This window comes from Macrotis lagotis, chromosome 5 (genome assembly GCF_037893015.1).
Source record: "Macrotis lagotis isolate mMagLag1 chromosome 5, bilby.v1.9.chrom.fasta, whole genome shotgun sequence".
In the NCBI taxonomy this organism is placed as follows: domain Eukaryota; kingdom Metazoa; phylum Chordata; class Mammalia; order Peramelemorphia; family Peramelidae; genus Macrotis; species Macrotis lagotis.
In genome coordinates this window covers 254,921,254-254,934,845 of record NC_133662.1, presented here as the reverse complement: position 1 = coordinate 254,934,845, position 13,592 = coordinate 254,921,254, and the positions used below count along the sequence as shown (strand labels likewise).

The 13,592-nt window shown below is 45.6% G+C and overlaps 1 protein-coding gene across 1 annotated transcript in view; it reads right to left on the bottom strand.

Moving 5' to 3' along the window:
* The window catches only part of SRRM3 (serine/arginine repetitive matrix 3), a 61,615-nt gene that overhangs the window by 26,628 nt on the left and 21,395 nt on the right, over nt 1–13,592 (bottom strand). The window contains exons 3-5 of the mRNA XM_074190415.1: nt 1,669–1,803; nt 1,370–1,450; nt 558–587 (exon numbers count right to left, since the gene is read on the bottom strand). Of these exons, the coding sequence (XP_074046516.1) occupies nt 558–587; nt 1,370–1,450; nt 1,669–1,803 (246 nt within the window). The remainder of the gene's footprint in view (nt 1–557; nt 588–1,369; nt 1,451–1,668; nt 1,804–13,592) is intronic.

Below are 13,592 nucleotides of genomic sequence, written 5' to 3'. Positions count from 1 at the left end.
ACTGGAAAGTTCAGTGGTTATCTCTTACAGATGGTGAAACTTGACCCTCCATGACTGGGTCTGATTATGAAATTTGATTTCTGCAGAGCCCTTTGCCCCTGTTACTCCTTCTCTCCCAAACCCACATCTCTAGTCAGGTCTCATTCTCCAAGGATATTGCTCTCACAGTGATATAATCCGTTCCCTTGATTGATAACAGCTGCCTAGCTCTCCTCCCATGGAAATCTGAACTATAATTGTGAACTCCAAGGAATTAAGAACTAATAAGGAATTCCTTATGGCAATATAGTATGAACTATTTTGGGGAGTCAACTCCCCCACAGGTATAAATCTAAGGTTAGTGTGGAGGGGACCAAGAAGGCAAGGCAGAAGGCACAGGATCTCTGGGTTTGGTTTTGCTGCAATTCCTGTCCTTTGCAGAACCCTTGGATGTCCTCTACTCTGTGCTCAGAGTGGTCATCTCTATGGCATCCACATCTTGCCTTCAGTAGAGTCTCTGAGGCCCAAGATCAGTCCTCCCACCAGTCAAAAGGTACCAGTTCAACCAGCTCACTGACCTGCATTCAGAGTCTAACTTCCTCTTTTTGCTGAGGACAGGTCCAGGGGGAGGGAGGCAGGCAGGTAGGCAGGCAGATAGAAAGACAGAGTTGGAGATGGTTAACTGGGTCAGGGCCCATCTCTCAGGGCAGGAAGTAAGGGAGGAGGAACAGAGGCCCAAAGGGATGATGCTGGATGCTATTGGCTCAACTTTTCTCCTTTTCTCCCTCCTTTTCTCCCTTTCTCCCTCCATTCCCATTTTCCCTCCCTCCCTTCCTTCCTCTTTCCCTCCCTATTTCTCTCCCTCTCTTTCATTCCCTCTCTTCCTCCTTCTCTCTTTCCCTTCCTCCTCTGCCTCTTTCTCCCTCTCTCTTTTCCTCCCTTCCTTTCTCCCTCCATTTCTCCTCTTTCTTCTTTTCTCCCTCCCTCCCTCTCCCCTCCCTTCTTCTTTCTCTCCCTCCCTCCCTCTCCCCTTCCTTCTTCTCTCCCTTCTTCTCTCCCTCCCTCCCTCCCTCCCTGTCTCCCTGAGTCACCCGCCAAGCAGGGTATTGAGTTCCAAGGAGATGTAGAAGGGAGCTGAGAAGGGGGACTGTTTTCTAATTCTCTTGACCCAGATCATCCCCCCCCCCATTTTATGTGTCTGATTTTCCCAGGGCCATAGATAGAGCTCCAAGGTAGGTTGGAACCCAGGCCGTGTGGTCCTCTGGGCCAGTGATCATTGTGCCAGTGTTAGGAACATTCGTTCTGATTCTGGGTGATGTGTTTAGAGCTCAGGACACCTCTGGGCTTCTCCTCCTCTCCCTGCACCAACCCAGGGGCCCAGGCCTCTCACCGACTCCGCCGATGGCCAGATTTCTTTTTCTTCTTCTTCTTGGGAGGGGGTGAGGCTGAGCTGCTTGACCAGTGCTTGGTCCTGGGGGCGGGGTAAGGGAAGGAGAGATGGGAAGCCAGGAGGGCACAAGTCACCTTCCTCTCACCCCCTGCACTGCCACCATTACCCGTCATTTCCCAACCCTTGGTTCTCCAAACCAGTCCACCCAGTCATTCAGCTCTCCTCCCAGATCTCCCAGAGAACTCCCCCAACCCCTGCTCCACAAGGTTGCCTCCCTAGGGCCTCCTTCAAGGCCTGACCTGTACTCTCGATGCCCGCCATCAGCCCGGTAACAGTCGGCAGGACAGTCACACTCCAGAGGGCAGTCTTCCTCATAGGGCAAGTACTCCAGGCCCTGGGCATCCCCTTCAATCAAATAGTGGCTTTCCATCACTCTGGTCAGGAGACAGAAGCAGAGAGAACAGTGAGGGAGCCGCTTCCCCCGGCCTAGACTTGGAGCAGAGAGAACAAGGAGGGTCTAAAGCAGGGCGGTGGGGCTGTAGGGAAAGGGGGAGAACGGGAGAGACGGGGACTCAACAAGCAGGGTGCGGTTCTCATCTTAATCTATTCCCTTTCATCATTTTACCAGCATGGCTGGCCCGTTGCTCCCGATGCTCTGCCTTCAGTTAGGAGACCTACTTCCTACCCCAGAGAAGGAAATTGGAACTTGGTCATTGAGGAAAAGGAAGCAGGCAGAGGTTGAGTGACTTATTCAGGGTCATACGGCTAGTGTCATTAGACTCAGATCCTCCAGGGTCTCTGTGCTCTATGGCACCCCTCAGCTACCTCTGGTCTCATGGGAAGACAGCTTTTACTTTAAGGAATCTTCTGATAGGACTGACCCGGGGTCCCTGGTTTGACGGGAGAGACCGAAACTTCTATCTTTGAAGAGATATTGGTCCTTGCGGGGTTGGCCCTACTGTGATATATTTCTACCTTTGTGACATCTCTGCAGCCTCTCCTTCTCTTTTCTTTCCCTGCTCCCTCCCGGGTACAGCCTGCAGCAGCCCGGCCTAATGCAGTGGCTGCCGGGGGTGCTGGGGCAGATGTCCGCTTGCCTCAAGTCTCTCCCCACTTCAACCCATCCTCCATTCAGTCACCAAAGTTATTTTCCTACAGGCAGGTTCAACGACGTCACGTCTTTGTTATTATTATTATTATTATTAAATTTTATTTATTTAAGGCAGTGGGGTTAAGTGACTTGCCCAAGGCCACACAGCTAGGTCATTATTAAGTGTCTGAGACCGGATTTGAACTCAGGTCCTCCTGACTCCAGAGCAGGCGCTCTAACCACTACACCACCTAGCTGCCCCAACATCACTTCTCTATCAGGATTCGAAGCCCTTCATAACCTAGTCATTTCTTCTCTTTCTAATCTTCTCACACTTTAACTCCTGCCACTGACTCTATCATCTGGTGGCACTGGCCTCCTTGGTGGGCTTTGCCAAGGACACACCATCTTCCAGCTCTGGGCATTTTTCCTGACTTTCTTCCATAAGCTGGAACATTCTCCTTCTTCATCTCTGCTCTTGGCTCTCCCGGCTTCTTTCAAGCATCAGCTAAAATCCTACCCCTATGGGAAGGCTTTCCAGCTCTCCTTAATGTTAGCACTTTCCCTCTGAGATTATATTTCATTTACAATTACATATTTTTAGGATTTATAATGACATGTCATTTATTTATAATTCATCATATGTATATATATGTGTGTATTTGTACATATGTGTGTTTATTTATGGTCTTGTTTGTTCATCGTTATTTGAATCTTGTCTCTCCCATGAGCTCCTTGAGAGCAGAGATTATTTTTGTCTTTATTAGAACAATGTCTGGCACCTTTGTTAGTCATTTCAGTCATGTCTGACTCTTCATGACCCCATTTGGGATTTTTCTTGGCAAAGAGGAAACTGAGGCAAACAGGATCAGGTGACTTGCCCAGGATCACTCAACTAGTCAATGTCTGAAGCTGGACTTGGACTCAGAGAGATTAAGTCTTCTTCCTTTTTTTTAAAAAAAAATTTTTATTGCAAGGCAATGGGGTTAGGTGACTTGTCCAAGGCCACACAGCCAGGTCATTATTAAGTGTCTGAGGTTAGATTTGAACTCAGGTCCTTCAGACTCCAGGGCTGGTGCTCTATCCACGGCACCAGCTAGCTGCCCAGGGCTTGCCTTCTTAACACCATCGAGTAGTGCAGCCACATCTGGCACTTAGTAGGTGCTTGATAGTTCTTGTTGAATGAGTGACTGCCGGAGAAGACAGCCTCTGCCTTGGTCCCTGGTCCCAGCAGGAAGCGAGCTGCACACAGGAGCCTCGTGCTTGTCTCCTTTCTGGATGCTGAGTCCTCTCTCCATTTCTTCACATTAGCCCCGTTCTCCTCATTATCCCACTTCCTACATCCTCTTCGCCTTGGGAAGGTGCCACCTTTCAAATATTTATAGACTCTGATCATGCTTCCCCTCCCTCCCGCTCCCTTCCTCTGCCCCTCCCAAAGTCATTGCTTTCCCAAGCTGCCGCCCGAGACTTGGCTCTGACCATATTTCCTCATAAATCAATCCTCTCCCTGGGCCCTTAATCATCTTGGCTTCTCTCCTCCTAACTGCCTCCAATTTGTCTTCTTGCAATGATGTGCTTCTCTCCATGGAATGCCGCCGAGCCCCCCTCCTCCAGGCCAGCTCCCCTTCTCTCTCTTCCGAGAGCCGAGGGGTTGAGCAGGGCCAGATTCATCCACTCGTGGGCGGCCGCTGCTCCCAGAACCGTTGCTTTGTAGCTTGTACATCAGTTAACACAATAATCCATTCTGCTCTCAGTTATCCATGCTAATGAAGGTGACGGCAGTGGCATGGATAATGTAGAAAGCAATGGTCTCTAAACCACAGGGACTCCTGAAGTCTTTGTCTTTGCCACATCTTCTGATGCTTAATATTTGGGTGTGGTATAACATGGTGAAATGAATGGATGAACAAATAGATGTGGGACTGAATGGGGGTCTTGGGCTACAGGGTCATAAATCTAGAATTGGAAGAAGTTGAGCCCTTTCATTTTACAGATTAGGAAACTGAGGGCTAGAGAAGGCTGACCCTTGTCCAAACTGACACAAACAGTAATTTTATAGAATCACTGAACCTGGAAGAGACCCTCAGAGGCTATCCAGTCCAAATCCTTTTTACAGATGAGGGAACAGGCCCAGAGAGGTTATGCAAGCTGTCTAAGGTCATCCAGGTAATAAATACATCCAGAATTAAGGATTTTCTTTTCACTTAAAGAAAACTGAGACTTATAGATGTAAAGCAAAAACTTGCTAAGGTCAGAGAGCTAGCCAGTGGCAGAGTCAGACCTCAGTCTAGGTCTTCTGACTCCAAGTAATCGGATCCATAGGATGTGAGCCGGCAGAAGCCTTAGAGACCAGCCAATCCAATTCCATCATTCAGGCTCCGGAAGGGGAAGGAAGTAGCTTAAATGCAGTCCCATAGGATCATCGATCTAATGTTGGAAGGGACCTTAAAAACCAACCCCTTCCTTTAACAGAAGAGGACACTGAAGTCCAGGAAGGGGCCCCCAAAGCCAGTTCTCTTGCCATTCTGCCATTTGTCCTCTCACGATGAAGCCATAAAACAAAGAACATGTTTAGCAGGAGCAAGGATGGGGTTGGTTTTCCACAGACACTCTCAGTTTCTCCTATTAGAATGAAAAGCATCTCCTCTGGAAGTGAGGAGCTCCCCTGTCCGCTCTTCCCTGCCCCCCACTCCCACTTAAGCTTGCTGACTGCCAAGCTCAAAGCTTCCTTGGGTAAGAGGTGGTAGGGATAACATTTAGTCTCAGAAACTTTGCTAGGAGCTGAGCCTGAACAGGACCGACCCTTACACCCCTCTCTCCTCTGGCTCCTACTGGGCTGCTCCCCCACAACAAAGGGATCAAGAGAAAGAAGAACATGTGCATTAAGTGACACCCCCCCCTCCAGGGATGAGTAAGATCTGCCCTGGGACCAACCCAAAAGCCAACTGCTGCATTAGGGTGTGGGTACCACCCCCCAATAGACTGCAAACTCCTGAAAAGCAGAGATCATGGTGGGTCTTAACTTGGTGCCCTCTTCCCCCCCCCTCCTCCCCTTCCTTCTTTTTTTTCCTCCCCCCTACACCCTCACCCAAGTCACATGTAGGCTCTTGGGTTTCCAATTAGATGGCACTTTAGAGACTGTCTAATCCTTGAACTTAGGAAAAAAGTTTGATAATGATTTCAGCATGATTGTTTTCCTTGGTAATCTTGTGTATTTTATTTTATGCATTTAAAAACATTCTGAGGGGCAGCTAGGTGGCACAGTGGATAGAGCACCAGCCCTGGAGTCAGGAAGACCTGAGTTCAAATCCGGCCTCAGACACTTAATAATGACCTATCTGTGGGCCTTGGGCAAGCCACTTAACCCCATTGCCTTGCAAAAACCTAAAAAACCAAACCAAAACATTCTGAGAAGGGGGTCTCTAGGTTCTAGAGGGCACTGTAGTGCACAGATCCGTGAGCCTGGAGTCAGGAAGACTCACCTCCCTGAGTTCAAATTCAGTCTGAAGCTTACTAGCTGTGTGACCCTGGGTAAGTCACTTCATCTTGTTTGTCTCAGTTTTCTCATCTGTCAAATGAACTTGAGAAAGAAATGGCAAACCACTCAAATACCTTTGCAGAGAAAACCTCAGATGGGATTGCACAGAGTCTGACAAGACTGAAAACAACTGAACAAAAGCAGGAATAGAGGTCAAGGGGGCCAGGACACAAGAAAGACCATGAACCTTTGATTCTAGTACAATCCTTTTATTTTGTAGGTAAGTGAATTACCCAATGTCATATGGACATAAAGTATCATCATTCTAGAGTCAAAGGGACATCGTCAGTCAATTCCTTCATTTTACAGATGCAGAAACCACATAGAGCATTGAAGGGACTTATTTAAATTTATGCAGATTGTTATCGTCTAAGACAGGATTTGAATCTGGGTCCTCTGACTCCATGACCAGTATTCTTTTACCTTATATAAGTTGTTGTGTTCGGTATTCTTTTTGTGACCCTATCTTAGGGTTTTCTTGACAAGGATACTGGAGTGGCGTAACAAATGAGGAAACTGAGGCAAACAGGGTTTGCCCAGTGACTTGCCCAGGGTCACACAGCTAATGAGTGTTTGAGGCTGAATTTGAACTTAAAAAGCTTAATCTTCCTGATTTTAAGGCCAGTGTTCTACCTGTTACATCACCTAACAGCTTCCATGTAAAGACCCAATCCTCCAAAAGACAAATAGGACCAGAGTTCTAGAATTAGAGAATTAGAAGGCACCATCAAAGTTATGGTGTCTGATCCCCTCGTTTTATAAATGAGGCACTTGAGGCCCAGAGAGATGGTGACTTGCCCATCAAGGAAGTACCCTCAAGGGGGAGGAGAGGGAGGGTGGTACAAAAATATGGAACTCGTAAATTTGCAAATGGAGGAATATTGAAAGACTATCATTGCAAGTAATTGAAAAAATAAAATAAAATTTCAATAAGAAAGTGTCCTCAGGGGAGCAGTTAGGTGGCACAGTGGGTAGAGCATCGGCCCTGGAGTCAGGAGTACCTGGGTTCAAATCCAGCCTCAGACACTTAATAATTACCTAGCTGTATGGCCTTGGGCAAGCCACTTAACCCCATTGCCTTGCAAAAACCTAAAACAAACAAACAAACAAACAAAACCCAAGAAAGTGTCCTCCTAGCCAAGATTCAAACCCAGGTCTTCTGACTTCAAATCTCTTGCTCTTTAACCACACTATCCTCATGATGGAATTAATTATTGAGAGCTGAGGCTGCTGGGAGACGGGGGAGTGCCCAAAGCTTTGTTGAGTAAAGGAGCTCTTTATCCATGCTAAAAGTGGGAGCATCAACCCTTAGCCAATCCCCATCTTCTTTCAGATCTTACTTGACTCCTTCCTCAGTTTCTTTCTGATGCTAGTCAAATTCCCAGCATTTTTCAGGTACCCCCCCCCACGGGACCCCACTTAGTCCTGAAGAAGGGAGCCATTAAAAGAGATAAGGAAAAGCTACTGAATTTGGGTGTTCAGGAGAAGCTAGTGAGGGAGCCTTGGAGATCAAAAAGAGTTGGGAAAGGGAGCTCCCTGCCAGGGATGGGGGGAGCTGCGGTGGGGAGGCACGAGTCCCCAAACCAACCTGTAGCCTAGTAGACCTTAGCAACCTACACCTTCTGCTCTTTCCGGATGTTCCATTTGAAATACTCCATCCTGGTTCCCTGGGTGGAGGGTCTTTCTGAATCTGGATCTTGGAGACAGCGCGGTCTGAAATGTCTCTCGCACAGGAAGAAGCCAAGGTGGCCTGCGGCTGAGCCACCCCTATCCTGGTACTAAGGCCTGGTCCCACTGGACACTGTCCTCCCAGCGCAGATTGACCAAGGTCCTTTTGCCATCACTAAGCCCCTCCCCCAGCTTTCAGTGGCTCCCCTAATACTGGTACTGCGTCCCCTCTCCATTTTCTTCTCTAAACTCTAACTGAGAAAGAAGATAAAAAGGATAAGGAGGAGGCAGATGAGAAAGAAGGGGAAGAAGAGAGAAAGAGGGGGAGAAGGGGAGGAAGAATAAGAAGAGGATGAGTGTTGGATTGAGGAGGCCGGTGTTTTCAGTTGAGTGGTTTAGTGGTACCCTTAGAGGCACAGCCACATCCTCTCCTTGATGAGGTCACAGGATGCTTCAAGCAATAACTGTCTCCCATCCATATTCCACATTGCTAAAGGGAAGGACAATTGCCCTAACAAGCTGGTTGAGAGGTTGTTCTGCAAAACTAAGACAGATTCTTAAGTGAGCAGAGAGAGGGAGCCAGGAAAAGAGAAAGAGGGGGTAAGAACAATGTGGATGAGATAGACACTTGAGTCAGAAGGGGCCCAGGCATTTGAGTTTGTCTTCTATTGGGCAGGGGTTGGGAAAGAGGGGGAGTCCTCCCAAGGGAACAGCAGGTCAAGCTTGGAATACTTACTAGAGCATTACATTCCAAATCATAGGCCCTGGGTTTAAATCTTGAATCTTTTCTTTTTTTATCTGGGGAACGTGATCAAATCCTTTTCCTACTCAGGATTCAGAACAACAGACAATATATTGTCTCTACCTTTCCTATCATTATTGTTGTTATTATGTTATTTATAAATCCTTATTATTAGCACGAGGCTGAAACTTATCGTGAAATGAGGAGGCATGCATGTCTCAACTGAGATACATTATCTTTCTGTTGACCTTGCCTCTCTCGTCTTCTCTCACTACCCATTCTTTTCATCAACGAGCAGGCACGGATAAGCCATCCATTCCATTTCAGCAATGTGACCATGTTTTTTGTCCTCCCTCTTCCTTAACATCCAAGGTAATTTTGGAAAAAAATTATTACGAGAAGCAACATGGTGTGGTGGATAGAGAGATGGCTATTATTCCCTCCCCCCCCCACCTTCCCCAACATTATCAACATTATTATCTTCATTGAGGCTCAGGAAATTTGTAACTTGCCAGAGCTGACCAAAACTGGAAGCAACCAATGAGCTTTTGGATGCCAGATGTACCAAGACTACAAGATGTGATTAAAGAAAAAATAACACAAACAACGGCCGGAGCATCAATCCCCTTCCCAATGTCAATCTTCCTTTTGCTATTGAGAGGTGAAAGCCACAACTGGTCACTGTATCCTTCACCTCCTTGATTATGCTAACCTCGGTTTCCCATTGGTGGACCTATTTAACCCTCTCTTATTTTCTGCTGTCAAAGACAGTAATTATCTATTGTCAGAAACTTCATCTGTGGATGAAAAAGCGTCAGACTGTGACTCATATATGCTGGCTTTGCTTAAGGCAATGTCAATCGACCCATTTGCTTCTGCTTGGAAACAGAAGGGGAAGAATGCAGTGTCCAAAATGAGGGAGGTGATAGCCTTATGGTGCTCTGCCCAGGTCAAGTCGAATCTAGAGGATTCTGGACTATTCTGGCTAACCCATTTTGGGAAAGATCATTAGATCACAGATCAATAGCTGGAAGGGACCTCAGAGGCCAACTAGGTTAACCCACTCATTTTACAGCTAGGAAAATTGAAGCCCAGGAAGAGGAAAATTATGGCCCAAGGTCATATAGCAAGCATCAGAGGTGGAAGTTTAATCCAATTCCTGACAGCAAAATCAATATGCTTTCTATATTCCATGCCATTCATTGGTTTTAAGAGGAAGCTTAGGGACTGGAGATCATGTAAGATGAAACACTCAGACAGACAGATAGGAAGAGAGACAGAGACAGAGAGAGAGAGAGAGAGACAGAGAGAGAGAGAAACAGAGAAGAGAGACAGACAGAGACACAGAGAAACATAGATTGACACAAAGAGAGACAGAGACAGAGACAGACAGAAACAGAGAGACAGAGAGACAGAGAGACAGAGAGATAGACAAAGACACAGAGGCAGAGAGTGAGAAAAGGAGGAGAGGAAGGAGAGGCAGAGAGAGACAGAAACAGAGGCAAAGAGAGCCAGAGATAGAGGAGAGAGACAGAGACAGAAAGCATAGGGGACAGTACCATAAGATCACAGGTATAGAGATGAAAGGAATCTTAAAGGTAAATTTTTTTTTAAGACAATAGGGTTAAGTGGCTTGCCCAAGGCCACACAGCTAGGTAATTATTAAGTATCTGAGGTCAGATTTGAATTCAGGTCCTCCTGACTCCAGGGTCAGTGCTCTATCCACTGCACCTTAAAGGTAATTTTAATGTAACTTCATCACTTTACAATTCATAGGATTATTGATGTAGACCTAGAAGATGGCCCAAGAGATAATCTATTCCAACTCTTTCATTTTACATTTGCGGAAACTGAAGTCAGGGATATTGAGTGCTTTGTTCAAACTTACACAATTATTAAGAGCCAGAGTCAAGATTTGAAACCAGATCTTCTGATTCCAGAGTCAATATTCTTTCCACAGAAGCACAGTGATACTGAGACCCGGGAAATGGGATGGGTGAGTTAAGGCCTAGCAACTGTATTGCTTCTCTTGGGCCCATTCTTCATGATAGTAAAACAAAAAAGTAGAAAAAAATCCCTTTCCTCGATTGGCCAATCTGCATGAACCTCAGATCTTTACTCTGTGGGATATTGCCTTACTGAAGGAAAAGCATTTTCTATACACTAAACTCATGACTTCATCATGAAAAAGTTGATAGGCTTTAGTAGGAGTTTAGTTCAGTATGATGACCAACTCCCTCTCATTCTGATTGGGGTTATTTATAATTGTTTGTTATTTTGTTCCTAGATTCATTTTCCTGGTTGCTCTCAGAAGGGTCACAATTCCAGGGATAACAGAATGAGAAGAGACACCCCTAAAGGTCATTAAATCTAGTACCCTGTCTCCAGACAACAATGCTAGACTTAATTATCTCTATTTGAGAATAGCTTAGAAAAGGATGGTTTACATTCTCTAGTGAAATCTCTGTTGTGTCAATGTGGCATAGCAGACAGAATAGCGGACTTGGAGTCTAGGTTTCTAACTATAATTCTGTGGCTAACTTGCTGTATGACTTTGGGCAAATCACTTCTCTTCCTATAGACCTTAGTGTTCTCCTTTGTCAAATGGTCTTAAGGTCCCTTCCAATTTGAATGTTTTTTTGAGTTCATGAGAACATAAGGGTTCTCCCTCTTATAAAAAACTTGACCCCAGTCCATTTTGATGCCTTTCTTCTGTAAATTCATATAAGATTCTTCCCCACATCAGCATGGTTTTTTTTAGTTTAGTTTAGTTTTTTTTTTTTGCAGGGCAAATGGGGTTAAGTGGCTTGCCTAAGGCCACACAGCTAGGTCATTATTAAGTGTCTGAGGTCGGATTTGATCTCAGGTCCTCCTGATTCCAGGGCCAGTGCTCTATCCACTGTGCTACCTAGTGGCCCCCCCACATTAACATGTTATTTATACTTCATTGTTTTTAGGTTTTTGCAAAGCAGTGGGGTTAAGGGACTTGCCCAAGGCTGCTCAGCTAGGTAATTATTATTAAGTGTCTGAGACCATATTTGAACTCAGGTCCTCCTGACTCCAGGACCAGTGCTCTATCCACTCCACCACCTAGCTACCCCTTCCCCTTATTTTTTCATAGGAAGGATGACATTGGTACAATGGTGTTTCACACAACCTATGAGGAGAAGAAGAAGACAAGATTCCTGTCTATCTAGTCTTCCCCTGGGAGTTTTCTGTCTACTAACTTCCACTACACCTTCCAGGGAAATGATTCCCCTAACTCTCACCAGTGCCATCAGAGATCCGACCCTCTACCAGAGGAGAAAATCTCCAAAGAGATTACTTGCGCTATTTAGAAGACACTGACTACCCATCTTCATTTTGGATCTGTCCCAGCCCCTCCTCACACCCCCACACCTCCTGACTTCCAAGCAACCAGAGCATGATGCATAAAATTGGGCGGCTTATGACAAATGTTCATGGATACTCATGATGATTCAATTGAATGGGATTTTCCAAGAAAAGTGCCGAGAATTCAGAGGCTTATCTCTGTAGTGAACTTAAAGACTTATGGCCATTAGCCTCCTTCCTTTACTTCCCCTACTCCTCCCCAGCGCCCCATCCTCTCTGGCACCAGAGTTCCATCCCGAAGGAGATAAAGAGCCAGTCACACTATGCAGAAGTCAGTAACATTGATCTTTGCTTTCCTCCCTTCTTTTCAGAGGTCTTCTCCCCCCTTCTCCTTTCTTGGAACTCCTCCCCCACTCCCATCTTGGCACCAATTCGATGTTCATTCTCCTGCATCATGATATCGTTTGCTCTCAGATAAGGTTTTTTTGCAAGGCAATGGGGTTAAGTGGCTTGCCCAAGGCCACACGGCTCAGTAATTATTGAATTCAGGTCCTCCTGAATCCAGGCTGGGTGCTCTATCCACTGCACCACCTAGCTGCCCCTCAGATAAGGTTTTGACCTATAATAAAATATTCCCTTGAGGAACTTGGAATCAGACAACCTGGGTTCAAACCACAGTTTTATTATTTAAACTATATTTGACCTTGGACCAGTCACTTTTCTCAGGACCTGAGTTTCTTCATCTATATAAAATAAGAAGATTGGATCAAATGGTCCCTAAGCTACTTTCCAGCACCAAACCTATAATCCTTTACAAAATGCTTCCATGATTAAAAGGAATAGAGCTAGAATGGTGATATTTCAAGTACTGTAACAAGTAATTGGGGAAAAATTGGGGGGGCCCATTCAGCATCACCCAAATAATTTCATATAGGGGGCCATTTACTTTACTTATTTAAAGGCTGTATGTCTCAGTTCTCTTCATGTCCCCTTGCTCCCCACATAGTCTCGCATGGTCCCATCCCTAAATGTTGTTCTTCCAATCCTAGTGTTTGGGATCACTAGAAATTAGGATTACTTGACCTTGGAGGGCTCAGAGAGAATCTAAGGGACAAGTTTAAACAATCCCAGACCCTACAGGAATTTATCCAATGTTTGTTGAACCGATATCCTCATCATGGCGTTCTCTCTCTCTCTCTCTCTCTCTCTCTCTCTCTCTCTCTCTCTCGGCAATGAGGTTAAGTGACTTGTTCAAGATTATACAGCCGAGTAATTATTAAGTGTCTAAGGCCAGATTTGAATTCAGATTCTCCTGATTCCAGGGCCTATGATCCACTGCACCACCTAGCTGTCCCATCACTGAGGCTCTCTTAAAGATTCATCATGCTCTATTTAGAGAAGCAGTGGTGAAGGGCAGAAGAAAGCAGGTTTTCTGAACCTGACTTATTGATTGTGTAAATTTTAGGTAAATAGGGGAGAAGACTTTCTAATTGAAGGTCTGAGTTATGAGCAAACTGCCTATTCTAAGAGGAAAGGACCAGAGAGAAATATTAGTTCTCATTTACTCACTGCTCTAATCTTTGTGTAAATCAGAATTTGTTGTGATGGATTTCTCATTTCCTAGAGGCTACTAGGGTTGGAGCTCAGTTATGGGAGTGGGTTATGTGCCAGGATGTAGGATGTTTCATGGATGAAGCTACATTTCAATGTGTCACAAGATTTTGAGGAGGAGTGTAGAAATTCAGTCTGGCCCTCTGGCTTGCTGTTCTCTTGGCATGATCATTCCTTTTTCTCCTAGGCAAACTTTTTCTTGTTTTTAGAAATGGTAGAGGACAAGGGACCTTCTTTGTGG